Source organism: Bombina bombina, chromosome 2 (assembly GCF_027579735.1).
Source record: "Bombina bombina isolate aBomBom1 chromosome 2, aBomBom1.pri, whole genome shotgun sequence".
Lineage (NCBI taxonomy): Eukaryota > Metazoa > Chordata > Amphibia > Anura > Bombinatoridae > Bombina > Bombina bombina.
In genome coordinates, this window is record NC_069500.1 from 570153468 (window position 1) to 570179159 (window position 25692).

The 25692-nt window shown below is 40.0% G+C and overlaps 1 protein-coding gene across 1 annotated transcript in view; it reads left to right on the top strand.

The window, feature by feature from the left end:
* Positions 1 to 25692, top strand: part of KIF27 (kinesin family member 27) — a 489881-nt gene that overhangs the window by 280780 nt on the left and 183409 nt on the right. Inside the window, 1 exon segment of the mRNA XM_053702449.1 lies at positions 13396 to 13611. Within this exon segment, the coding sequence (XP_053558424.1) occupies positions 13396 to 13611 (216 nt within the window).

Genomic DNA, 25692 nt, shown 5'->3' on the forward strand with positions numbered 1-25692 from the left:
GTTTACTGTCCCTTTAAATATACTTTAATTTCTTGTATTAATAAACTTCTCTGGTCAGCATATATATCCCATTTACTACAATTAAAAATATGCAATTTGAGACCAAACTCTAGTTAATCCTGCACCACCATCCATTAGCCCCATTTTGTCCCTTAGATGTCTGGAAGACAGAAAAACAAAAATATGTAATATATTTCAAAATGGGATTATTACAATTGTTATTTAATCTATTACAAATCTGAATTGCATTTCCCAGATCCATATATAGATATTTATACATTTTTATACAGTATTGAAAGTTATACAAGTTTGTATTTTAAAATGAATTCCAGTTACAATATAATATGTGTTTCTGCTTGACTCAGTACAGATGTGTATCTAAACACAGCAGGGGTAATCAGCTCTTGCTATTCTCCCATTTGAGACGTATGTCTGAGCTTCGTGTATTCAAACACAGCAGGGGTAATCAATTTTTGAATATGCTTAAGTCTCAAAGAGATTTTTCCCAGACCTAGCGACTGTTCTTTACAGGGGTCTGATAAGTTTATTACCCATCTTGGGCAGGAAATCAACTTTAAACAGAGCCATATAGTGAACATCTTGTTGAAATAAATTGCCTTTTTCTAATTGAACCAAATGTTTATTCCTTTGTACCTAGCTTGGATGTATTGTAATCAGGATAAAGGGGGGTGTCTGATAGGAACTTTAACTTTAAACCTTAAGCAGGAAACGTTTGAAAGCAATTCCCTTGTTCTTGAAATCTGTGTTTCAGAAAGAGAGGGGGTTGTTTTACCAACAGTTTCCCAAATAAAAAATGAGTTATTGGTCTTATCATAAATCTATGTGTTAATAAATATAATTACATATATATTCTTTAATAATAGTCACAGATATCCTGACAGAGCCGTCCACCTCTGAAGGGTCTCCTTCCCATGAGGTGCATTCCCTACAATCATCTCCGTTTACTCATGTAGCTCCCCAGTGCACTACTAATCCTCCTATGGGAGTGGCCCTGTGCCGCCTGATTTTGACGATGAGTTGCAAACGGCGGTGTCTGCGGCCTTCAGTGCTTTACCTCGCCTTGCTAAGCGCAAGCGAAAGGTTAAACATTGCTTTCCTTCCCAGGGGTCATCTACTCAGTTGGAAATCTCTGAGACTAGATTATCTGCCGATGCAGACGACTGTTAATTCGGAAGACTCTTTCTCTGGGTCAGAATCTGTGGCCTCTAAACCTCCGTCTGCGGAGGAACCAGACTTTAGGTTAAGGATGGAGCACTTAGGCTTTTTATTGAAAGAGGTGTTAGCTACTCTAGAGGTTCCGGAACCGAAGTTATTGGAGGAACCTTCTATTCCTAAGCTTGATAAGGTTTATGAGGACAGGGTGGTGCCACAGACTTTCCCGGTTCCTGTAAAGATGGTGAATATTATAAAGAATGAATGGGAGAGACTGGGTTCCTCTTTCTCCCCTTCTTCTTCCTTTAAGAAATTGTTCCCGGTTCCTAATTCTCAGCTAGAGTTGTGGAGATCTGTCCCTAAGGTGGACAGAGCTATCTCCACACTCTCTATGCGCACCACTATCCCGCTCTTGGATAGTTCGTCGTTTAAGGAATCCATGGATAAAAAATGAGAGACCCTGTTAAGAAAAATGTTTCAGCACACAGGGTTTGTTTTTCAGCCGGCAGTGGCGGTCGCTGCGGTGGCGGGAGCCGCTTTCTATTGGTGTGACTCTGTCGGAAATGATCGAGGTGGAGACTCCCCTCGATGAGATACAGGAAAGAATAAAAGGGATATAAAACCCAATTTTTTTATTTCATGATTCAGATAGAGCAGGCAATTTTAAGCAACTTTCTAATTTACTCCTATTAACTATTTTTCTTTGTTCTCTTGGTATGCTTTGCTGACTGAACACATGTGTGAGCCAATGACAATCAATATATATATGCAGTTACCAATCAGCTAGAACCGAGGTTCTTTGCTGCTACTGAGCTTTCAAAACTAAACCTTTCAGCAAAGAATAACAAGAGAAGGAAGCAAATTAAATAATATTAGTAAATTGGAAACTTGTTTAAAATGTATTCTAAATCAGAATCATGAAAGAAAAATCTTTGGGTTTCATGTCTCTTTAAGGCCCCGAGGGTAGTTAATTAGTTTATCTGTGATGCAAATATGCAGATTATTCGCCTGAATGCCAAGACATCAGGTTTTTCTGTTCTGGCCTGGAGGGCCCTTTGGTTGAAGTTGTGGTCATCCGGGGGAATGGTCTCTTCACCCCAAAGTGTTTGCGGAGATTTGCAACAGATGGGGGACTCTGGAGATAGATCTCATGGCGTCCAGACTCAACTTTAAGCTACGCAGATACGGGTTGCGGTCCAGGGATCCCCAAGCAGAACTGATAGATGCCTTAGCAGTGCCTTGGGGAATTAACCTGGTCTACATATTTCCACAGTTACCTCTTCCTTGAGTAGTGGCACGCGTCAAACAGGAGCAAGCGTCAACTATTCTGATTGCTCCATCGTAGCCGCGGAAGACGTGGTTTGCGGATCTAGTGGGGATGTCATTGTCTCCTCCATGGAGTGGGATTGATACTCTCATTCAAGCCAGAAAGCCGCTGAGCTTCCTGATATACAGTCTTTTGTTCAGGCTCTGCCCAGAATCAGACCTGTATTTAGACATTCCGGTCCTCCTTGGAGTTTGAATCTGGTTCTTCGGGTTTTGCAGGGGGCTCCGTTTGAGCCTATGCATTCTCTTGACATTAAGACTCTGCCTTGGAAGGTTCTTTTTCTTCTGGCTATTGCTTCGGCACGCAGAGTCTCTGAATTAGCGGCCTTGCAATGTGAGCCTCCTTACCTCGTTTTCCAGGCCGATAAGGCTGTCCTTCGCTCTGGATTGAGATTCCATGATCGAAATATTAATTAGGAAATTGTAGTTCCTTCCTTGTGTCCTAAACTTTTCTTCTTCAGAGGAACGGTTACTTCATAATTTGGACGTGGTTCGAGCTTTGAAATGTTATCTTCAGGCTACGAAGAATTTCAGACAAACTTCAGCTTTGTTGTCTATTCGGGGAAGCGCAAGGGGCAGAAGGCTTCTTCCACTTCCCTATCTTTTTGGCTGAGGAGCATAATTCGCTTGGCTTATGAGACAGCGGGACATAAACCTCCTCAGAGGCTTACTGCTCACTCAACTAGAGCTGTGACTTCTTCTTGGGCCTTCAAGAATGAGGCCTCTATGGAGCAGATTTGTAAGGCGGCTACCTGGTCCTCCTTATATACCTTTTCAAAGTTTTACAAATTTGACGTTTTTGCTTCGGCTGAAGCAGCTTTTGGGAGAAAGGTTTTGCAGGCTGTGATGCCCTCAGAATAGGGTCCACCTCTTTTTTACCCTCCCGTTTTCATTCAGTGTCCTCTAGAGCTTGGGTATTTTTTCCCACAGGTAATGAATGAAGCCGTGGATTCTCCTCGTATTAGATGGAAAACATTAATTATGCTTACCTGATCATTTAATTTCCATCATTACAAGAAGAGTCCACGGCTCCTGCCGTTTCTCTGTTGGGCGGACCTAAATTTATTTTGTTTTTCTCCTGACACCATTTATACCCTGATATTTCTCCTACTGTTCCTTGTTCCCTCGGCAGAATGACTGGGGAATGAGAAAGTGGGGGAAGTATTTAAGTCTTTGGCTGGGGTGTCTTTGCCTCCTCCTGGTGGCCAGGTTCAGTATTTCCCACAAGTAATGAATGAAGCCGTGGACTCTCCTCGTAACGATGTAATTGAAATTATCAGGTAAGCATAATTTATGTTTTTACTTTGCAGCCTACCAAGGTTTCAATAAAGAACACCAAGCGAAACAAGAGAACAAAGATTTATGAACATTTAAAGCGACATGAAACCCATTTTATTTCTTTCATGATTTGGAAAGAGCATGCACTTTTAAACAACTTTCCAGTTTACTTCTATTATCTAATTTGCTTCATTCTCTTGATATCCTTTGTTGAAAAGCATATCTAAATACGTTCAGTAGCTGCTGATTGGTTAGTGCACATAGATGCCATGTGTGATTGGCTCACCCATGTACATTGCTATTTCTTCAACATAGGATATCTGAAGAATATTAAATATTAGAAGTAAATTGGAACGTTGTTTAAAATTGTATTCTCTATGACCTAGATTACAAGTTGTGCAGTACGGCTTTAACGCTGAAAAATTGGTACAGCTATTCTGCTAGCATTATAGCCTATACCGCCACAATAAAATATACCAAAAATAAAAAGTCTAAATTAAAAAAAATTCTAACACTACTAAAAAAAGCAAAAAAACTAACATTACAAAAAAATAACAGTTTAAAATGACGAAAAATAAAAAAATCTAAGATTACAAAAAATAATAAACTAAATTATCCAAAATAAAAAAATTAAACAATCAAATACCCATATAAAAACAAAAATCCACCCCAAAATAAAAACACCCCCTAATCTAACACTAAACTACCAATAGCCCTTAAAAGGGCCTTTTGTAGGGCATTGCCCTAAGTTTAACAGCTCTTTTAATTTTAAAAAATACAAATACCCCCTAACAACAGTAAAACCCACCCAACCCCCCAAAATAAAAATACCTAACTCTAAAAAATACTAAGCTACCTATTGCCCCTAAAGGGGCATTTGTATGGACATTGCCCTTAAAAGGGCAATCAGCTGTTTAGTATCCATTAAAAAACAAAAAAAAGCCCTAATCTAAAAAAAAAAAAACACCCAAAAAAAGAAACCGAACACTAACCCCGACATAGGTACTCACCATTCCTGAAGTCCGGCGGTGAAGGTCTTCTTCCATGCGGATCCATCTTCATCTAGCGCGGGGTCATCTTCTTTCTTCATCCTGGTGGCACGGAGCGAAGGCGGCGCTGAGCTGGAATGGCGGCCGCACAGACATCCAGCGTGGAGGGTCCTCTTCATGCGATCATCCGCCGCACACTGAAGATTGAATGCAAGGTACCTGTTTTATTTTTGGGTACCTTGCATTCCTATTGGCTGAAAATTTCAAATCAGCCAATAGGATGAGAGCTACTTAAATCCTATTGGCTGTTCAATCATCAATGGGGAATGCGTTATAGCGATATTCCGCAATCACAGGTGTTAGGTTTTTTTAACACTTTTTCTACATTGATTTTTATGGGGGGGATACGTGCACAAGCATGCCAAGTCAGGACTTGGCTTTTGTGCTGTATGGAGCCTAATGCACCATACAGCACAACAAAAGAAAGTTATTTTTTCACTTGTAATGGCAGCGCTATGGAAAGTGCAGTACCGCTAAATATTTAGCGTTATTCACGCACCGGGTTTAGTGCACAACTTGTAATCTTGGTGTATGCGAATTATGAAAGAAAAATTTTGAGTTTACTGTCACTTTTAAACTGAATTTTGGTAAAAAAAAAAACCAACTGCTTTCCTTAAAGTTCTGTTGTGTTACACCTGGCACACAGGAGCAACAAACTGCATAAAACCTGCAAGAAAATAAGTCATGGGCCTTTTATAAAGAGATATCGATGCATAGACCTGAAACTCTTTGGACCATAAAATATTTATTTTGCTACCTGAGTCTTGCAAAGGATAGAAGTGTAGCAGGACTGGGCTATCAGGGAACCACAAGTAGAGGAGATTACATAGCACATGAAATCCTACATATATAAGTTAGTGGAACAATGCTACTTGCATCCGTGCCTGCTATCCCCAAAATACTGTTACTAGGCTGTCTTGCATACTTATTTGTGAGAAGACCTTGTTAAGATCATTGGTATAGTCCCAATTTCTATTGAAAGTTAACAGGACAGTTATTGTGCATCAAGAAAATGTAGTGACAAGACCAGCAGAAAGCTACTCTTATAACTGCAGCGGATAGTCTGAAGGGGTTGCAATGTTTAACCTTAGGCTAAAGTATAATTATTCCAAATTCACTAGAATAGCACATGGAGGCATGTTTGGACATGCTTCATCTACATAATGTATTTATTGTAGAACCATAAGCATATCAAACCAAATCAAGGGTTGAGGTATCCCCTCTTTTGAGCCCCACAATACATAGTTTAATGTGAGTATCCCTTTATCCCGTTGCCTTGTAGTTTTTAAATCAAAAATACATCATGACCCTTTTTTTGGGAGTTCTGACTTTTCACCCATTTCACCATAGAACTATATTATAAGTCTGCTTCTTTTAAAGGAGAATTACCACCATTCAAATATAGGGTTCAATTTATTCTTTGAAAATATGCATTCATTGTTCTGTAAAATAGTGCTATAAAGACTAATATAAAAGACAAATTTGATAAATACAATGTTTATATATTTTTTCAATAGGAAACAATTTAATTTGTTGGGTAATACCTCTCCAATAACTTACATTTTGCTTAGCTAAATACTACCAAAAGCAAGCATTTATCTGAAAAAGTTATTAAAATTTAACAACACAACAGTGTCAATATCTTTGGTTTAAGCACCTTCATTGTCCCTTGGTGGCCCTACAACCATCCACCAATCAGGATTGCTATATGGCTTACCTAAAATATGCTTTGTATCCTGGGATAATATTCCGAAGAATTCCATCAAAATCTTTTATAACAACAATTCCCTACTTTCCCACAAAACTTTGATACAGACAAGTTTCCTTCCCTGCAGGCTGCACTGAGATAGTAGTTTTTTCTTCTTCTTTCTTTTAGACCACCCTCATGGGAGATACGATGGACCACAGGTTCTCAGATGGTACTCCCCCCTCTCAACACATTTATAAATGTCTGTTTAACTTTATTTAAAAGAAGAACTGTTATGCTACATGTTAGTTTATGACTCAAAGTCTCCTGTTAATTATACTATTTGTAAGGATATGGGACAACGCTTATGTTTTGTAGCTTCTTTTTAGGGGGCACCCATGACTTGTCCCGGGTTGTATTTACTTCCTAAATAAAGAATACTTAAATAAAAAAAATAAAAAAAGAAGAACTGTTAGGGCATGGGAAGCTGATTGCTATACTGAGTTTTCTCTTGTAAAGTGTATCCAGTCCACGGATCATCCATTACTTGTGGGATATTCTCATTCCCAACAGGAAGTTGCAAGAGGACACCCACAGCAGAGCGGTAATATAGCTCCTCCCCTAACTGTCATACCCAGTCATTCTCTTGCAACTCTCAACAAGCTAGGACGTTGTAGGAGAGAGTGGTTAAATATAGCTAGTTTATTTTCTTCAATCAAAAGTTTGTTATTTTTAAATAGTACCAGAGTTGTGCTATTTTATCTCAGGCAGTAAATAGAAGAAGAATCTGCCTGAGGTTTCTATGATCTTAGCAGGTTGTAACTAAGATCCATTGCTATTCTCACATATGCCTGAGGGGATTACACAGATGAGGTAACTTCAGCGAGAGAATGGCGTGCAGTTTATTCTGCTATCAGGTATGTGCAGTTATATTTTTTTCTAGAGATGGAAAACACTAGAAAATGCTGCTGATACCGGATTAATGTAAGTTAAGCCTGAATACAGTGACTAGTATCATGCTTACTCCCAGGGGTAATACCCTTATGATATTTACAATATAAAACGTTTGCTGGCATGTTTAATCGTTTTTATATATGCTTTGGTGATAAAACTTTATTGGGGCCTAGTTTTTTCCACATGGCTGGCTTAAATTTTGACTAGAAACAATTTCCACTGTTGTAGTATAAAAGTTACAGTTGGTGCAGTTAAAATTACAAACTGTGACATCCAGCTTCCCTCAAAGGCCCTCTGAATGCTATAGGACATCTCTAAAGGGCCCAAAGGCTTTCCAAAGTTGTTTATTGGGGAAGGTAGGGCCACAGCTTGCTGTGGCAGTTGGTTGTCACTGTTAAAAAACGTCTATTTCGTTTTTTTTGATCCGTTTTTTGAACTAAGGGGTTAATCATCCATTTGCAAGTGGTTGCAATGCTCTGTTAGCCTATTATACACACTGTAAAAATTTCGTTTGATTTACTGCATTTTTTCACTGTTTTTCAAATTCTGACAAAATTTGTTTCTCTTAAAGGCACAGTACCGTTTTTTATATTTGCTTGTTAACTTGATTTAAAGTGTTTTCCAAGCTTGCTAGTCTCATTGCTATTCTGTATAAACATGTCTGACATAGAAGAAACTCCTTGTTTATTATGTTTAAAAGCCATGGTGGAACCCCCTCTTAGAATGTGTACCAAATGTACTGATTTCATTTTATGCAATAAAGATCATTTTCTGTCTTTAAAAAATGTATCACCAGAGGAATCTGACGAGGGGGAAGTTATGCCGACTAACTTTCCCCACGTGTCAGACCCTTTGACTCCCGCTTAAGGGACTCACTCTCAAATGGCGCCAAGTACATCTAGGGCGCCCATAGCGTTTACTTTACAAGACATGGCGGCAGTCATGGATAATACACTGTCAGCGGTAATAGCCAGACTACCTGAACTTAGAGGTAAGCGAGATAGCTCTGGGGTGAGACAAAATGCAGAGCATAGTGACGCTTTAAGAACCATGTCTGATACTGCCTCACAATATGCAGAAGCTGAGGAAAGAGAGCTTCAGTCAGTGGGTGATGTTAATGACTCAGGAAAGATACCTGATTCTAATATTTCTACATTTAAATTTAAGCTTGAACACCTCCGCGTGTTGCTTAGGGAGGTTTTAGCTGCTCTGAATGACTGTGATACCATTGCAGTGCCAGAGAAATTGTGTAGACTGGATAAATACTTTGCAGTGCCGGTGTGTACTGATGTTTTTCCAAATACCTAAAAGGTTTACAGAAATTATTAATAAGGAATGGGATAGACCAGGTGTGCCGTTCTCTTCCCCTCCTATTTTTAGAAAAATGTTTCCAATAGACGCCACCACATGGGACAGTCCCTAAGGTGGAGGGAGCAGTTTCTACTCTCGTAAAGCGTACTACTATCCCTGTCGAGGACAGTTGTGCTTTTTTTTTTAGATCCAATGGATAAAAAATTAGAGGTTACCTTAAGAAAATATTTATTCAACAAGGTTTTATCCTACAGCCCCTTGCATGCATTGCCCCTGTCACTGCTGCTGCGGCGTACTGGTTTGAGTCTCTGGAAGAGGCTTTACAGGTAGTGACTCCATTGGATGACATACTTGGCAAGCTTAGAGCACTTAAGCTAGCCAATTCTTTTATTCTGATGCCATTGTTCATTTGACTAAACTAACGGCTAAGAATTCTGGTTTTGCTATACAGGCGCGCAGAGCCCTTCAAGGGGCAGACCCTATTCGGGCCTGGTTGAAGGAGATTATTGCTGATATCACTGGAGGAAAAGGTCATGCCCTTCCTCAGGACAGGTCCAAATCTAGGGCCAAACAGTCTAATTTTCGTGCCTTTCAAAACTTCAAGGCAGGTGCGGCATCAACTTCCTCTAATAATAAACAACTCAATCCAAGACGGTCTTACATGGAAAAAAGGTAAGCAGGTAAAAAAGCCTGCTGCTGCCTCTAAGACAGCATGAAGGAACGGCCCCCTATCCGGGAACGGATCTAGTAGGGGGCAGACTTTCACTCTTTGCTCAGGCGTGGGCAAGAGATGTTCAGGATCCCTGGGCGTTGGAAATTATATCCCAGGGATATCTTCTGGACTTCAAAGCTTCCCCCCCAAAAGGGAGATTTCACCTTTCACAATTATCTGCACACCAGATAAAGAGAGAGGCATTCTTACACTGTGTACGAGTCCTCCTAGTTATGGGAGTGATCCATCCAGTTCCAAAGGAGGAACAGGGACAGGGTTTTTACTCAAATCTGTTTGTGGTTCCCAAAAAAGAGGGAACCTTCAGACCAATTTTGGATCTAAAGATCTTAAACAAATTCCTCAAAGTTCAGTCGTTCAAGATGGAAACTATTCGTACCATCCTACCACTGATCCAGGAGGGTCAATATATGACTACAGTGGATCTAAAGGATGCTTATCTTCACATTCCGATACACAAAGATCATCATCGGTTTCTCAGGTTTGCCTTTTAAGACAGGCATTACCAGTTGTAGCTCTTCCCTTGGGATTAGCTACAGCCCCAAGAATCTTTACAAAGGTTCTAGGGTCACTTATGGCGGTCCTAAGGCCGCGGGCATAGCAGTAGCCCCTTATTTAGACGACATCCTGATACAGGCGTCAAACTTCCAAATTGCCAAGTCTCATACGGACGTAGTACTGGCATTTCTTTGGTCGCATGGGTGGAAAGTGAACGAGGAAAAGAGTTCTCTATCCCCACTCACAAGAGTTTCCTTTCTAGGGACTCTGATAGATTCTGTAGAAATGAAAATTCACCTGACGGAGTCCAGGTTATCAAAGCTTCTAAATTCCTGCCGGGTTCTTCATTCCATTCCGCGCCCTTCGGTGGTTCAGTGTATGGAAGTAATTGGCTTAATGGTAGCGGCAATGGACATAGTGCCGTTTGCACGCTTACATCTCAGACCGCTGCAACTATGCATGCTCAGTCAGTGGAGCGGGGATTACACAGATTTGTCCCCTCAACTGAATCTGGACCAAGAGACCAGGGATTCTCTTCTCTGGTGGCTATCTCGGGTCCATCTGTCCAAAGGTATGACCTTTCGCAGGCCAGATTGGACAATTGTTACGACAGATGCCAGCCTTCTAGGTTGGGGTGCAGTCTGGAACTCCCTGAAGGCTCAGGGATCGTGGACTCAGGAGGAGTCTCTCCTTCCATTAAATATTCTGGAACTAAGAGCGATATTCAAGGCTCTTCAGGCTTGGCCTCAGTTAGCAACTCTGAGGTACATCAGATTTCAGTCGGACAACATCACGACTGTAGCTTACATCAACCATCAAGGGGGAACGAGAAGTTCCCTAGAGATGTTAGAAGTTTCAAAAATAATTCGCTGGGCAGAGATTCACTCTTGTCACCTATCAGCTATCCATATCCCAGGTGTAGAGCACTGGGAGGCGGATTTTCTAAGTCGTCAGACTTTTCATCCGGGAGAGTGGGAACTCCATCCGGAGGCATTTGCACAACTGATTCATCGTTGGGGCAAACCAGAACTGGATCTCATGGCGTCTCGTCAGAACGCCAAGCTTCTGTGTTACGGATCCAGGTCCAGGGATCCCAAGGCGACACTGATAGATGCTCTAGCAGCGCCCTGGTCTTTCAACCTGGCTTATGTGTTTCCACCGTTTCCTCTGCTCCTTCGACTGATTGCCAAGATCAAGCAGGAGAGAGCATCAGTGATTCTGATAGCACCTGCGTGGCCACGCAGGACCTGATATGCAGATCTAGTGGACATGTCATCCTTTCCACCATGGTCTCTGCCTCTGAAACAGGACCTTCTACTTCAGGGTCCTTTCAACCATCCAAATCTAATTTCTCTGAGGCTGACTGCCTGGAGATTGAACGCTTGATTTTATCAAAGCGTGGCTTCTCCGAGTCAGTTATTGATACCTTAAGACAGGCACGAAAGCCTGTCACCAGGAAAATTTACCATAAGGTATGGCGTAGATATCTTTATTGGTGTGAATCCAAGGGTTACTCATGGAGTAAGGTCAGGATTGCTAGGATACTATCTTTTCTCCAAGAAGGTTTGGAAAAAGGATTGTCAGCTAGTTAAGCGTCTGGCAGATGTTCCAGACGTTCAGGCATTTTGTCAGGCTTTAGTTAGAATCAAGCCTGTGTTTAAACCTGTTGCTCCACCATGGAGCTTAAACTTGGTTCTTAAGGTTCTTCAAGGAGTTCCGTTTGAACCTCTTCATTCCATATATATCAAGCTTTTATCTTGGAAAGTTCTTTTTTTTGGTAGCTATTTCCTCGGCTCGTAGAGTCTCTGAGCTATCTGCCTTACAATGTGATTCTCCTTATCTGATTTTTCATACGGATAAGGTAGTCCTGCGTACCAAACCTGGGTTCTTACCTAAGGTGGTATCTAACAAGAATATCAATCAAGAGATTGTTGTTCCATCCTTGTGTTACACAATTTGGACGTGGTCCGTGCTTTAAAGTTTTACTTACAAGCTACTAAAGATTTTCGTCAAACATCTGCTTTGTTTGTTGTCTACTCTGGACAGAGGAGAGGTCAAAAGGCTTCGGCAACCTCTTTTTCTTTTGACTAAGAAGCTTAATCCGCTTAGCCTATGAGACTGCTGGACAGCAACCTCCTGAAAGGATTACAGCTTATTGCACTAGAGTTGTGGCTTTTGCCTTTAAAAATGAGGCTTCTTTTGATCAGATTTGCAAGGCGACGACTTGGTCTTCGCTTCATATTTTTTCAAAATTTTACAAATTTGATACACTTGCTTCTTCGGAGGCTATATTTGGGAGAAAGGTTTTACGGGCAGTGGTTCCTTCCATTTAAGTTCCTGCCTTGTCCCTCCCTTCATCCGTGTACTTTAGCTTTGGTATTGGTATCCCACAAGTAATGGATGATCCGTGGACTGGATACACCTTACAAGATAAAACACAATTTAAGCTTACCTGATAAATTTATTTCTCTTGTGGTGTATCCAGTCCACGGCCCGCCCTGTCATTTTAAGGCAGGTAATTTTTAAATTTAAACTACAGTAACCACTGCACCCTATGGTTCCTCCTTTCTCGGCTTGTTTTCGGTCGAATGACTGGCTTTGACAGTTAGGGGAGGAGCTATATTACAGCTCTGCTGTGGGTGTCCTCTTGCAACTTCCTGTTGGGAATGAGAATATCCCACAAGTAATGGATGATCAGTGGACTGGATACACCACAAGAGAAATAAATTTATCAGGTAAGCATAAATTGTGTTTTCATCTACGAGATGTTGAGAAGCTATTATGTTAAGCAAATTAGATAGAGGCAGAATATTGTGATATATCTCACTCCATTTTTTTGCCCATAGGGGCTTTTCCATTTAGTCTGTCTAAGATCTACCTACTTTCTATGTGTCCCATGGTTCCCAAATCAGGGCATACTAGTCAAGTCTACCCATATAAATATTGACACTCTCCTCCATTCCTCTAATATATTTAATGATTTCAAGTATTTGGGACCATTCTGGGGAGATCTCTCTTAGTCAAGCTTTTGCCAGTGCAAGTTTACAAGCCAGCAGTAGTGTAATATTTAGAATTCTCTTAGAAGCTCCTAGGTTGCTCCAACTTATGATGGAACAAAGCCAGGATTTGGTAAAGTTTGATCTCTTCACAAAGCAGCACTATATTTACAATATGCTGTATATCTTTTAATGTTGTTTTTTTGTTGTTGTTTTTTTAATGTAGACCCATTATAAGCAAATATTATATATATTTGCTTATAATATATATATATATATTATAGAGTCTTGTAGAGTTTTGTGTATTGCATGCTCATTCCAGCCAATTCTACAGTACTTCAGGTTATACATGCTCTATATAAATGTAATAATGCCATTGCATTACATTCCTAGGCTTTAAATACTGATATGTTAAAACTGTCAAGCCGTCTGAGTATGTTGGAGCAAGAGATGAATGATAAAACCAAGAAACTGCAAAATGGCAATGGCGAGGAGCAAAGGAAAGTGTCAGAGAAATTAAAAGTTCTGCTTAAAGAAAGGGACCATCTCCTTCAGAGAAGAGACAGCCTGGATTATAAACTGAAAAATGGCAATGTGCTTTCACCAGAGGTAAAAATAATTTGCTCATTTAATTTCTTGTGTGTTTTTTATCTAAACATAGAGAACAGAGGTGTGTAAGGCCATATGTGTAAAATATTTTTTTTTTCAAGGTTTTATCCCCTTGCGCCATTTGTAAGCAGGTAATTTGTCAAACAGTGCTTTGCCCTTTGTACTCTGTTGACGTAGTATCTACATTCAACATAGAGGAGCCGCAACCAGGGGTCAGAAAGCATCTTCCTTTATATGGTAAAGGAGACTGGTGAGTATGAAGCCAGATCGCCAATCATTACAGAGAACTCCTACACTACAGAAATATATTTTTTTTTAAAAAAGATTAATTTAGAGGGATGCTCACAATACTCATAAGGCTTTTAGTAAATAGAGAACAATGTGCTGATAGTTACAAAATATAATTATCAAAAAAGAAAAGAGCAACTAACATAAATACTTAATTGCTAAAGAGTGACCAAGACCGCACTAAAGTAAAAAAAAAAAAGAGGACTTAATTTATTTGCCTGCTTGGCTATAACTGATACACCACAGTGAGAAGACGTATAATAATATATACAAAAAATATATAAAAGAGTGGTGTCCATTCAGTTCAGTGGCAATGAGCCCCAAATACATAGAAGACAAGGAAGCACGTAAGTGCAACTGCATGCTCCCAGGAGTATGTCCCTTCAAGTATAGGGTAATGGTTGGAGGAGGAATACAACTTTCCGTTTGCAATACTTCAAGGTATAGCAACAGGATATTCGGCAACAACCTCTTCCAGGTTAAATACCCTTATATCACAGAAGCAGGTACATATACTGCCAGGCTTTTAGCTAATCCACTTAATGCTCACTCACCACAGTTGCAAATGTTCTTTTTAGTGTAGATGTTTAAGCGGTTCTCCTTCCATCCAAAAGTATAAGCCACTGTTAGGTATAGCAATCCGGACACTAGATCACAAGCTAATGTTCCACAACATGTGCCAAACAATTACCAGGATGACACAATTCACACCTACAACTTAGGGTCTTGCCAGGGCTTCGTCAGATGCCTTGTCGTGTACCTGAGCTGTTCTTTATCAAGATACTCAGTCACACCTCTATTTAGTTTAAATGAGCCACATTATTAAGAACCATGTAAGAGTGGTTGCATATTTGTAAAAATTAAATCAAAATCTGTCACCTTGGTGTATGTTATACAGGTCATCATGGCATTCATATACTGTAGCTAAAACAACCAATTTAGCTAATATCAAAAAATGTTACATAGTGACATTAGTTTACAGCTTATATCAAAATATATACATTGTAGCTACCAAACAGTTACTCAAAGTGTGTAATATATTAGTACTTTAGAATTTTTATTTACATAAAGATAACATATTTTGACAGATTTTACTTGTCCTATCAACATGTTATATCATAATAAACACACGTATTCCATTTTTTCATTTAGCCCTTTTGGTGCTAAGGTTTGTATTGCTAATAGATGGCTAAACAACCATAGATATTTTTGTGTGTCGTTAAGGGATTTAAACAGGGTCATTATAAATGTAGTGGGCATGTTTAATGGTTGGGTTTTATACTTGACTAATTTTTTTAGTGTAAGTGTTTATTATTATATTTGTAACTGATTGAGCAGGTAGCGTTTGCATATTTTTGGTGATGTTGCTCTTTAATACCATCCAATATGGCAGCGGGTAATTTTGGTGTAATTAAAACATACTAAAAAATAATGTAATATATTAGTACATTAGAATTTTTATTTACATAAAGATAACATATTTTGACAGAGTTTACTTGTCCTATCAACATGTTATATCATAATAAACACACGTATTCCATTTTTTCATTTAGCCCTTTTGGTGCTAAGGTTTGTATTAAGTACATCCAACGTCCAGCAATATTTTATCCAAATTGCCACCTCATGTTTTAAAATGCTCAATGCCAATTACTCTCAATTTAGAATGGTCAGCGTTATGATATTCCATAAAATGCCTTGTTTATGTTAGTTGCTCTTTTCTATCTTGATAAAAAAAAAAGAATCCCTAAACTGCATACTGGCAGGCTGACTGACAATACCTAAGATGGTGGTGACCAGTAGTGGGGGAGGATGGAAGAGAGCTCTTTGGGAGAAATCAGGGGTGGGAGGGTAATCTCTACACTAAAACATTTTTAACCTTACATGTCAACTGGTTAACCCCTGATTAACTGCTGGTATTTTCACAAGTGTGGTGCGCAGCTGCATTTAGCGGCCTTCTAATTGCCAAAAACCAATGGCTAAGCCATGCATGTCTGCTATTTCTGAGCAAAGGGGATCTCAGAGAAGCTTTTACACTATTGTCTTAAGACTGCAGTAGTTAACTTTTTTTTATATATGATTGTATTTAGCAGCCAAATAGTGGCACCAAATATGCAAAAATGGGCGTAGATCAATACCTTGGATTGTCAACTTTAAAAATATATATAGTTTTCATAGGTATATAAAAAAAAAAAACAAAGGGGCCTAGTTATCAAGCCGTCAACCTCAAATACGCTGGAATTCCGCAGCGTATTTGTGGCTGATTCGCCTTAGTTATCAAAGGCTAGAGACCGGCAAAAGTAGAATTTTGTGACGTAAGCTTCGATCCGCTGGACTCAGTCCGACACAGATCGATTCTTACGTCACTCCAGATGTTCCGCACACAAGTGACTACTTTTGCTAGTTATCAAAAAACTAGCAGGTACGCTCGGCACTTTTCCGGCCCAGCGTACCTGGTTTTCAATCCGCCGCCCTGGAGGCGGCGGATCCCATATGAACAAGTTCGCTGCTGACAGACATCCCATTGATTCCTATGGGAGATGTCTACACCTAACAGCCTAACATGTACCCCGAGTCTAAACACCCCTAAGCTGCCCCCCCCCTACACCGCCTCAACTAAATAAAGTTATTACCCCCTAAACCGCCACTCCAAGAGCCCACCGACACTATAATAAATATGTTAACCCCTAAACCGCCGCTCCCGGAGCCCACCGCAAGCTACTCTATACATATTAACCCCTAAACCGCCGCTCCCTGACCCCGCCGCAACTATAATAAATTTATTAACCCCTAATCTGCCCCCCCCCTACACCGTCGCCACCTATAATACATTTATTAACCCCTATCCTGCCCCCCACTACACCGCCGCTACTGTAATAAAATTATTAACCCCTAAACCTAAGTCTAACACTAACCCTAACACCCCCCTAACTTAAATATTAATTAAATAAATCTAAATAATATTTCTATTATGAACTAAATTAATCCTATTTAAAACTAAATACTTACCTATAAAATAAACCCTAATATAGCTACAATATAAATAATAATTATATTGTAGCTATGTTAGGATTTATTTTTATTTTACAGGTAACTTTCAATTTTTTTTAACTAGGTACAATAGCTATTAAATAGTTATTAACTATTTAATAGCTTACCTAGCTAAAATAAAGAGAAATTTACCTGTAAAATAAAAACTAACCTAAGTTACAATTACACCTAACACTACACTATCATTAAATAAATTATTACTATTTAAAACTAAATACTTACCTGTAAAATAAACCCTAAGATAGCTACAATGTAATTAATAATTACATTGTAGCTATTTTAGGATTTATATTTATTTTACAGTTAACTTTGTATTTATTTTAGCTAGTTAGAATAGTTATTAAATAGTTATTAACTATTTAATAACTACCTAGCTAAAAGAAATACAAAATTACCTGTAAAATAAATCCTAACCTAAGTTACAATTAAACCTAACACTACACTATCATTCAATAAATTAAATACAAATAACTACAATTAAATACAATTACATAAACTAACTAAAGTACAAATAATAAAAAAATAGGTTACAAACATTTAAAAAATATTACAACAATTTTAAGGTAATTACACCTAATCTAAGCCCCCTAATAAAATAACAAAGCCCCCCAAAATAAAAAAATTCCCTACCCTATTCTACATTAAAAAAGTTCAAAGCTCTTTTACCTTACCAGCCCTTAAAAGGGCCTTTTGTGGGGCATGCCCCAAAGAATTCAGCTCTTTTGCCTGTAAAAGAAAAATACAACCCCCCCAACATTAAAACCCACCACCCACATACCCCTAATCTAACCCAAACCCCCCTTAAAATAACCTAACACTAATCCCCTGAAGATCATCCTACCTTTAGTCGTCTTCACTCAGCCGAGCCACCGATGGAACTGAAGAGGAGATCCGGAGCGGCAGAAGTGATCCTCCAAGGGGCGCTGAAGAAGTCTTCCATCCGATGAAGTGATCCTCCAGGCGGCGCTGAAGAAGTCTTCTATCCGGGCGATGTCATCTTCCAAGCGGCGCTGAAGAAGTCTTCTATCCGGGCGATGTCATCTTCCAAGAGGGGTCTTCAATCTTCATCCCACCAACGCGGAACATCCTTCTTTCCCGACGGACTACCGACGAATGAAGGCTCCTTTAAGGGACGTCATCCAAGATGGCGTCCCTTCAATTCCGATTGGCTGATAGGATTCTATCAGCCAATCGGAATTAAGGTAGGAAAAATCTGATTGGCTGATTGAATCAGCCAATCAGATTGAGCTCGCATTCTATTGGCTGATCGGATCAGCCAATAGAATGCTAGCTCAATCTGATTGGCTGATTGGATCAGCCAATCGGATTGAACTTCAATCTGATTGGCTGATTCAATCAGCCAATCAGATTTTTCCTACCTTAATTCCGATTGGCTGATAGAATCCTATCAGCCAATCGGAATTGAAGGGACGCCATCTTGGATGACGTCCCTTAAAGGAGCCTTCATTCTTCGGTAGTCCGTCGGGAAAGAAGGATGTTCCGCGTCGGCGGGATGAAGATGACATCGCCCGGATAGAAGACTTCTTCAGCGCCGCTTGGAAGATGACATCGCCCGGATAGAAGACTTCTTCAGCGCCGCCTGGAGGATCACTTCATCGGATGGAAGACTTCTTCAGCGCCCCTTGGAGGATCACTTCTGCCGCTCCGGATCTCCTCTTCAGTTCCATCGGTGGCTCGGCTGAGTGAAGACGACTAAAGGTAGGATGATCTTCAGGGGATTAGTGTTAGGTTATTTTAAGGGGGGTTTGGGTTAGATTAGGGGTATGTGGGTGGTGGGTTTTAATGTTGGGGGGGGGTTGTATTTTTCTTTTACAGGCAAAAGAGCTGAATTCTTTGGGGCATGCCCCACAAAAGACCCTTTTAAGGGCTGGTAAGGTAAAAGAGCTTTGAACTTTTTTAATGTAGAATAGGGTAGGGAATTTTTTTTATTTTGGGGGGCTTTGTTATTTTATTAGGGGGCTTAGATTAGGTGTAATTAGCTTAAAATTGTTGTAATATTTTTTAAATGTTTGTAACCTATTTTTTTATTTTTTGTACTTTAGTTAGTTTATGTAATTGTATTTAATTGTAGTTATTTGTATTTAATTTATTTAATGTATTTAATGATAGTGTAGTGTTAGGTTTAATTGTAACTTAGGTTAGGATTTATTTTACAGGTAATTTTGTATTTCTTTTAGCTAGGTAGTTATTAAATAGTTAATAACTATTTAATAACTATTCTAACTAGCTAAAATAAATACAAAGTTGCCTGTAAAATAAATATAAATCCTAAGATAGCTACAATGTAATTATTAATTACATTGTAGCTATCTTAGGGTTTATTTTACAGGTAAGTATTTAGTTTTAAATAGGAATAATTTATTAAAGTATAGTGTAGTGTTAGGTGTAATTGTAACTTAGGTTAGTTTTTATTTTACAGGTAAATTTCTCTTTATTTTAGCTAGGTAAGCTATTAAATAGTTAATAAAAATTTAATAGCTATTGTACCTAGTTAAAATAAATTGAAAGTTACCTGTAAAATAAATAAAAATCCTAAGATAGCTACAATGTAATTATTATTTATATTGTAGCTATATTAGGGTTTATTTTATAGGTAAGTATTTAGTTTTAAATAGGATTAATTTAGTTCATAATAGAAATATTATTTAGATTTATTTAATTATTATTTAAGTTAGGGGGGTGTTAGGGTTAGTGTTAGACTTAGGTTTAGGGGTTAATAATTTTATTACAGTGGCGGCGGTGTAGTGGGGGGCAGGATAGGGGTTAATAAATGTATTATAAGTGGCGACGGTGTAGGGGGGGCAGGATAGGGGTTAATAAATTTAATATAGGTTGCGGCGGGGTCCGGGAGCGGCGGTTTAGGGGTTAATACATATATTATAGTTGCGGCGGGGTCAGGAAGCGGCGGTTTAGGGGTTAACCTATTTATTTAGTTGCGGCGAGGTGCGGGATCAGCAGGATAGGGGTTTATAACTTTATTATAGAGGGCGACGGTATAGGGGGGGCAGGATAGGGGTTACTAAGTATAATGTAGGTTGCGGCGGTGTCCGGGAGCGGCGGTTTAGGGGTTAATACATTTATAAGAGTTGCGGCTGGGTCTAGGAGCGGCGGTTTAGGGGTTACTAACTTTATTGAGTTGCGGGGGGCTCCGGGGGCGCCGGTATAGGGGGTAGAACAGTGTAGTTTAGTGTGGGTGCTTAGTGACTGGCTAGCAAGAAAGCTGTAAAAAAGCCGAAGAGCAGCGAGATCGGATGAGTGATAACTCTCACAGTCCGCTGCTCATCGCCCCGTACTTGGTGCATGGCTTTTTGACAGCTTTTTTGATAACTTAGGCGAATTTTTGCAGGTCCGCGGCGGCGATGTGATGCGAGCTTAGGCGGGCGTATTGGGCCGGCGAAGACAGGTAAAATAGACACGTTGATAACTACCCCCAATGGCTCTATTTAAAGGGAGTGATAACAAAAATGCTAAAAATTCTCCAGTTCTTTGGGCAAGTTTTTCTCAGAAATTCCTGGTAGTGAAAAGGTTAATTATGTGGAATGCAAAAATCTACACTAAGAAGGATTAAATGGATGTGCTGGAGGGAGGTAAAAATAGTGATAAACACAGATATACAGTTAGCAGAGCTATAACTAGTCTGGTTTCAGCTTTCTTTACTATTTTGCCTTTCAAAAAAGGATTAATATGTGACTAGGCACCATGTTATAATAAATTTAATACATATGATCCAAAACATAGATTTTCCTTAATTTATTGCACATAAATATTAATGTATGAAAAAAAGGATGCACAGTGGCAAAGAAGTGAAACTCTAGGAGTTCCTTATGGGTTGGATCCATAAGGTTTTATGTCAGTAATAGTCATTTAAATGCACTTACAAAAGTACAATTTAGATCATGTGTATCTCTTTATGTGCCTTTGTATGTAGGGTTTATATGAATTGTTTTATGTTCAACAAATGGACAGGACTCGCAAAGATTCTGCCCAGTATCGGGCATAATGGTGGATAGAAGTCTTGAAGTAAAAGAAGGGTCTTTTCTGTGCTACTCTTGTCTACTTAAAATTGTAGGTTCTTTACGTTTCCAACATACTGTATATAGACTTATAATGAAAGTTTAAAGACAAAAAAAATAGGCTCCCATTTTCATTATTTAAAAAAAAAAAAAAAAAAAAAAAAAGAGTATAGAAGTGAAACTGAAAACCCCGTTATGGGGTTGATCACAATCTATTGTTTGATAATTATTGGCATGGTAAAAGCTGCCAATGAATCGTTTCTCAGTGGTGATGCAATCACAATCATTCATTTCTATTGTTTAGCTGCAACACTTTATTCATTATTGGTTTGGTGAAAAATGGGTCTATACTTAAAATGTCAGTCATGTTTTTTTATCACAATCCAAATTCTCAATACTTAAAGACACATTTATAGGGCAGATCAAGTTCAACAGTTTATAGGACTTGATAAACCGCAAATAACACTTTTTACCAAGTACCCCAAAAATATTTTAGTGATTAACATTATTTTTTAGTATGATTTAATTACACCAAAATTACCCGCTGCCATATTGGATGGTATTAAAGAGCAACATAACCAAAAATATGCAAACGCTACCTGCTCAATCAGTTAAAAATATAATAATAAACACTTACACTAAAAAAATTAGTCAAGTATAAAACCCAACCATTACACATGCCCACTACATTTATAATGACCCTGTTCAAATCCCTTAATGACGCACAAAAATATCTATGGTTGTTTAGCCATCTATTAGCATCACTACACAATTAAAAGGAACCAATCACCAGGCCCATTAACTTACATTCATTGATTGTAAGGATAAAAATGAGACACTAGAATTCATGCAGTTGGATTTTTGGTGGCTCTCACTTGTGGGATTTTATTGTCGATCTACCAGTTTCACAGTAGTGTAATATTTTTTTTAATTTTTTTTTTGCCGTCTTCTATTCTTTTGTGTTTTTATAAAATGGAAAATGTTATACTACTCCTGCATCTGCTAATTACTTTTGAAACTACTTATCTCCTTGCACAGGAAGTAGTTTGAATATGTGTATTCTATAGAGCTTCTCAGTTTACCTCTTATTCCTGAAAATAATTTTAATCTTTTAGGTTAATCTCACTTTGTCTTTGAGCTTTCATATTAGGCCCAATGTGATAAGTACCAGTAATGTTACTTTATGTACCTTCTGGTTAACTGTTAAGACTAGCATATTTAGCTTACATAACCAGTTATGAGTCCCACACCATTCTTAATCAATTTTGGTATACTTCCATAATTTCATCCTTAATTCCAGAACCCACAGAGACTCATTTATATAGCCAACTATTTCAATTGTGGAGAATGCTCTTCTCTCTACTAATTATGGAGACATCACTATGGCATCTGCTGACCAGTAGACAAGCTCTACTCAAAAACCTTCAACCTCTTTCCATCTTAATGGGAGGAGAGTCCACTGCTTTATTCATTACTTGTGGGAATAAAGAACCTGGCTTAAATACCTCCCCAGCTCCACTCATCCCCCAGTCATTCTTTGCCTTTCGTCACAGGAGGTTGGCAGAGAAGTGTCGGAAGATTAGTAGTAGTCTCTTATGGAGGGTAGTACTCTTTGAAATGGGACTGGAGTTTTAAGTAGTCCTGTCAGCCTTTCAGTGAGTCCGGAGATGCAGGGGGAGTCTTTCTGCGAACCCATCCCGACTCAGATTAACAGCTCCATAAGCAATCAGCGTTGACGAGTTTCGCTGCCTGCTTTTCTGCTCTCAAGTCCATGTCAGGAGCGATGCTACTACCCTGTCACACTTGAAAGGCTGTGTTCCTGTTCCAGGGCATAGATTCTGGTAAGATCGTTTCATTTATACATATATGATAACGTAAGAAGACAGGGTCACAGTGTGTCTGCTTTATCTGTATAGAATCAAGGGTAATACCTTCGGAAAGGGGGTTATTGAACAGGTTTTTTTTATGCATAATATTGTTTATTGTGTTTTTATGCTGCATCATGTGTGAGATGAGGCTCTGACAGTGTGTGGACAGTCAGTTTCTTAGTTAGAGATTGATGCTGACCTTTTTGGCACGTTTTCTCTCTAGTGCAGGGGCGGTCCTGCATGGCACTCCATGTGACCAGGTGTGGCATTTTTAACTTCCTCTTTCTTGACCGGCGGTAGGAAGAGACAAAGCTGTTTCACTGTGGTCCAGGTCATAGGAGGTGGTGAGTGCCCCGGCCATAAAGGTGCCATTTAAATTCTATCTAGTCCGCATTAAAGGCATAGCTATGGAGGACTCTGATATGTTAGAGGGTACTTCCTCTTTAGCTAAACCTATTAACTGTGTCTATTGAGAGGAGGTCCCGGTTATCCGCCTGCTCAACTCTGTTCCACGTGCTTCGATAAAATTGCAATATCTAAAAAGAATAAGATATTTAGTACAACTGAGCCGTCCACCTCGGAGGGTTCTCTGTCTCGAGAGGTGTGTTCCCTACACTCATCTCCAATTGCACATGCAGCTCCCCAGGGCACTACTTATCCTCTCGCAGGAGGGGCCCTTTGGCCACCAGATTTGGCTGATCAGTTACAAACGGCAGTTTCTGCGGCCTTCAATGCCTTACCACGCCCTGCTAGGCGCAAGCAAAAAAGGTGAAACCTAGCTATCTGTCTCAGGGGTCATCTACTCCGCTGGATGTCTCTGACAGATTATTAGCTGATGAGGACGACTCCGACTCTTTGGAGGACGTTCTTTCTGGGTCGGAATCGGCGACTTCTATAACTCCGTCTGCGGAGGAGCCAGATTTTAAATTCAAGATGGAACATTTGTGCTTTCTGCTGAAAGAGGTGCTTGCTATGCTGGAGGTTCCAGAACCGAAACTTCCGGAGGTACCTTCGATCCCTAAGCTTGATATTGTTTATGAGGACAGGGTGGTGCCTCAGACTTTCCCGGTTCCCATTAAAATGGCTAATATTAAGAATGAGTGGGAGAAGCTTGGTTTGTCCTTTTCTCCTTCTACTTCTTTTTAAAAGCTGTTCCCCCATTCCAGACTCGCAGCTTGAGCTGTGGGGAGCCATTCCTAAGGTGAATGGTGCTATCTCCACGCTCCCTAAGAGAACGACTATTCCGCTCGAGGATAGTTCTTCGTTCAAGGAACCCATGGATAAAAAGTTGGAGTCCATGTTGAGGAATATGTTCCAACTCACGGGGTTCCTTTTTCAACCGGCAGCGGCAGTCGCTGCGGTGGCTGGTGCTGCTACCTATTGGTGTCACGATCTCTCAGCTATGGTGGAGACTCCCCTTGAGGAGATACAGGAACGAATTAAGGCCTTAAGGGTAGCTCATTCGTTCATTTGTGATGCAAATATGCAGATTATTCGCCTGAATGCTAAGACATCAGATTTTTCTGTATTAGCTCGTAGGGCTCTGTGGTTAAAGTCATGGTCTGCTGACATGACTTCCAAGTCTAGATTACTTTCCCTTCCGTTCAAAGGAAAGGTTCTTTTCGATCTGGGCCTGGATTCCATCATATCCTTGGTCACGGGTGGCAAGGGTGCTTTCCTGCCACAGGATAAGAAGAATAAGCCTAAAGGGTCTACTTTTCGTCCCTTTCGTGCGGACAAGTCTCAGCACCTGCAGCCTGCTGCAAAGTCAGAGCAGTCCAAGGGATCTTGGAAGCCTGCTAACTCTTGGAACAAATCCAAGCAGAGCAAGAAGCCCGCCGAGACAAAATCGGCATGAATGGGCAGCCCCCGATCCGTCTCTGGATCGCTTAGGGGCAGACTATCTCTTTTTGCGGAGGCCTGGATGAGAGGTGTTCAGGACTCCTTGGGTTCTGGAAGTCGTGGCCCAGGGTTACAGGATAGGGTTCAAGACCCATCCACCCAGAAGCAGGTTCCTCCTGTCAAACATATCATCAAGTCCAGAGAAGAGAGACGCCTTCCTAGGGTGCGTGAGGGATCTCTCTTCTCTCTGAGTAATAGTCCCAGCCCCTGTAGCAGAAAGAAGTCTGGGGTATTATTCAAACCTTTTCGTGGTCCCAAAGAAAGAGGGCACGCTTCGCCCAATTCTGAACCTATAGTGCCCACACAAGTTTTTGTCAGTTCCATCGTTCAAAATGTTGACAATCATGTCGATTTTGCCCCTAGTTCAAGAGGGGCAATTCATGACGACAATAGACTTGAAGGATGCTTACATTCACGTACCAATCCACTCGGATCACTTCAGGTTCCTAAGGTTTGCATTTCTGGACCAACACTTCCACGAAGGTTCTGGGAGCACTGCTCGGTGTGGAGAGAGCCAAAGGTATTGCTGTAGCTCCTTATCTGGACGATATCCTGGTCCAGGCTCCGTCCTGCGGTCTCGTAGAGGATCACTCAAGGAGAGTTCCCTGGTCCCCAGCAACAGGGTGGAATTCCTGGGTACGATAATTGATTCTTCAGCCATGAAGATATTCTTGACAGATCAGAGAAGTTGCAAGATTGCGTCCCACTGTCTTGTCCTTCAGACCTCCTCAAGGACATCTGTTGCCAGGTGTATGGAGGTGATTGGGTTCATAGTTTCCAGCATAGATGTCATTCCATACGCCAGGTTCCATCTCAGACCTCTTCAGTTGTGCATGTTGAGACAATGGAACGGCGATCACTCAGATCTATCCCAACAGATGTCTCTGGACAACTGAATGAGGGAGTCCCTCTCTTGGTGGATCCATCCGGGACAGCTGTCC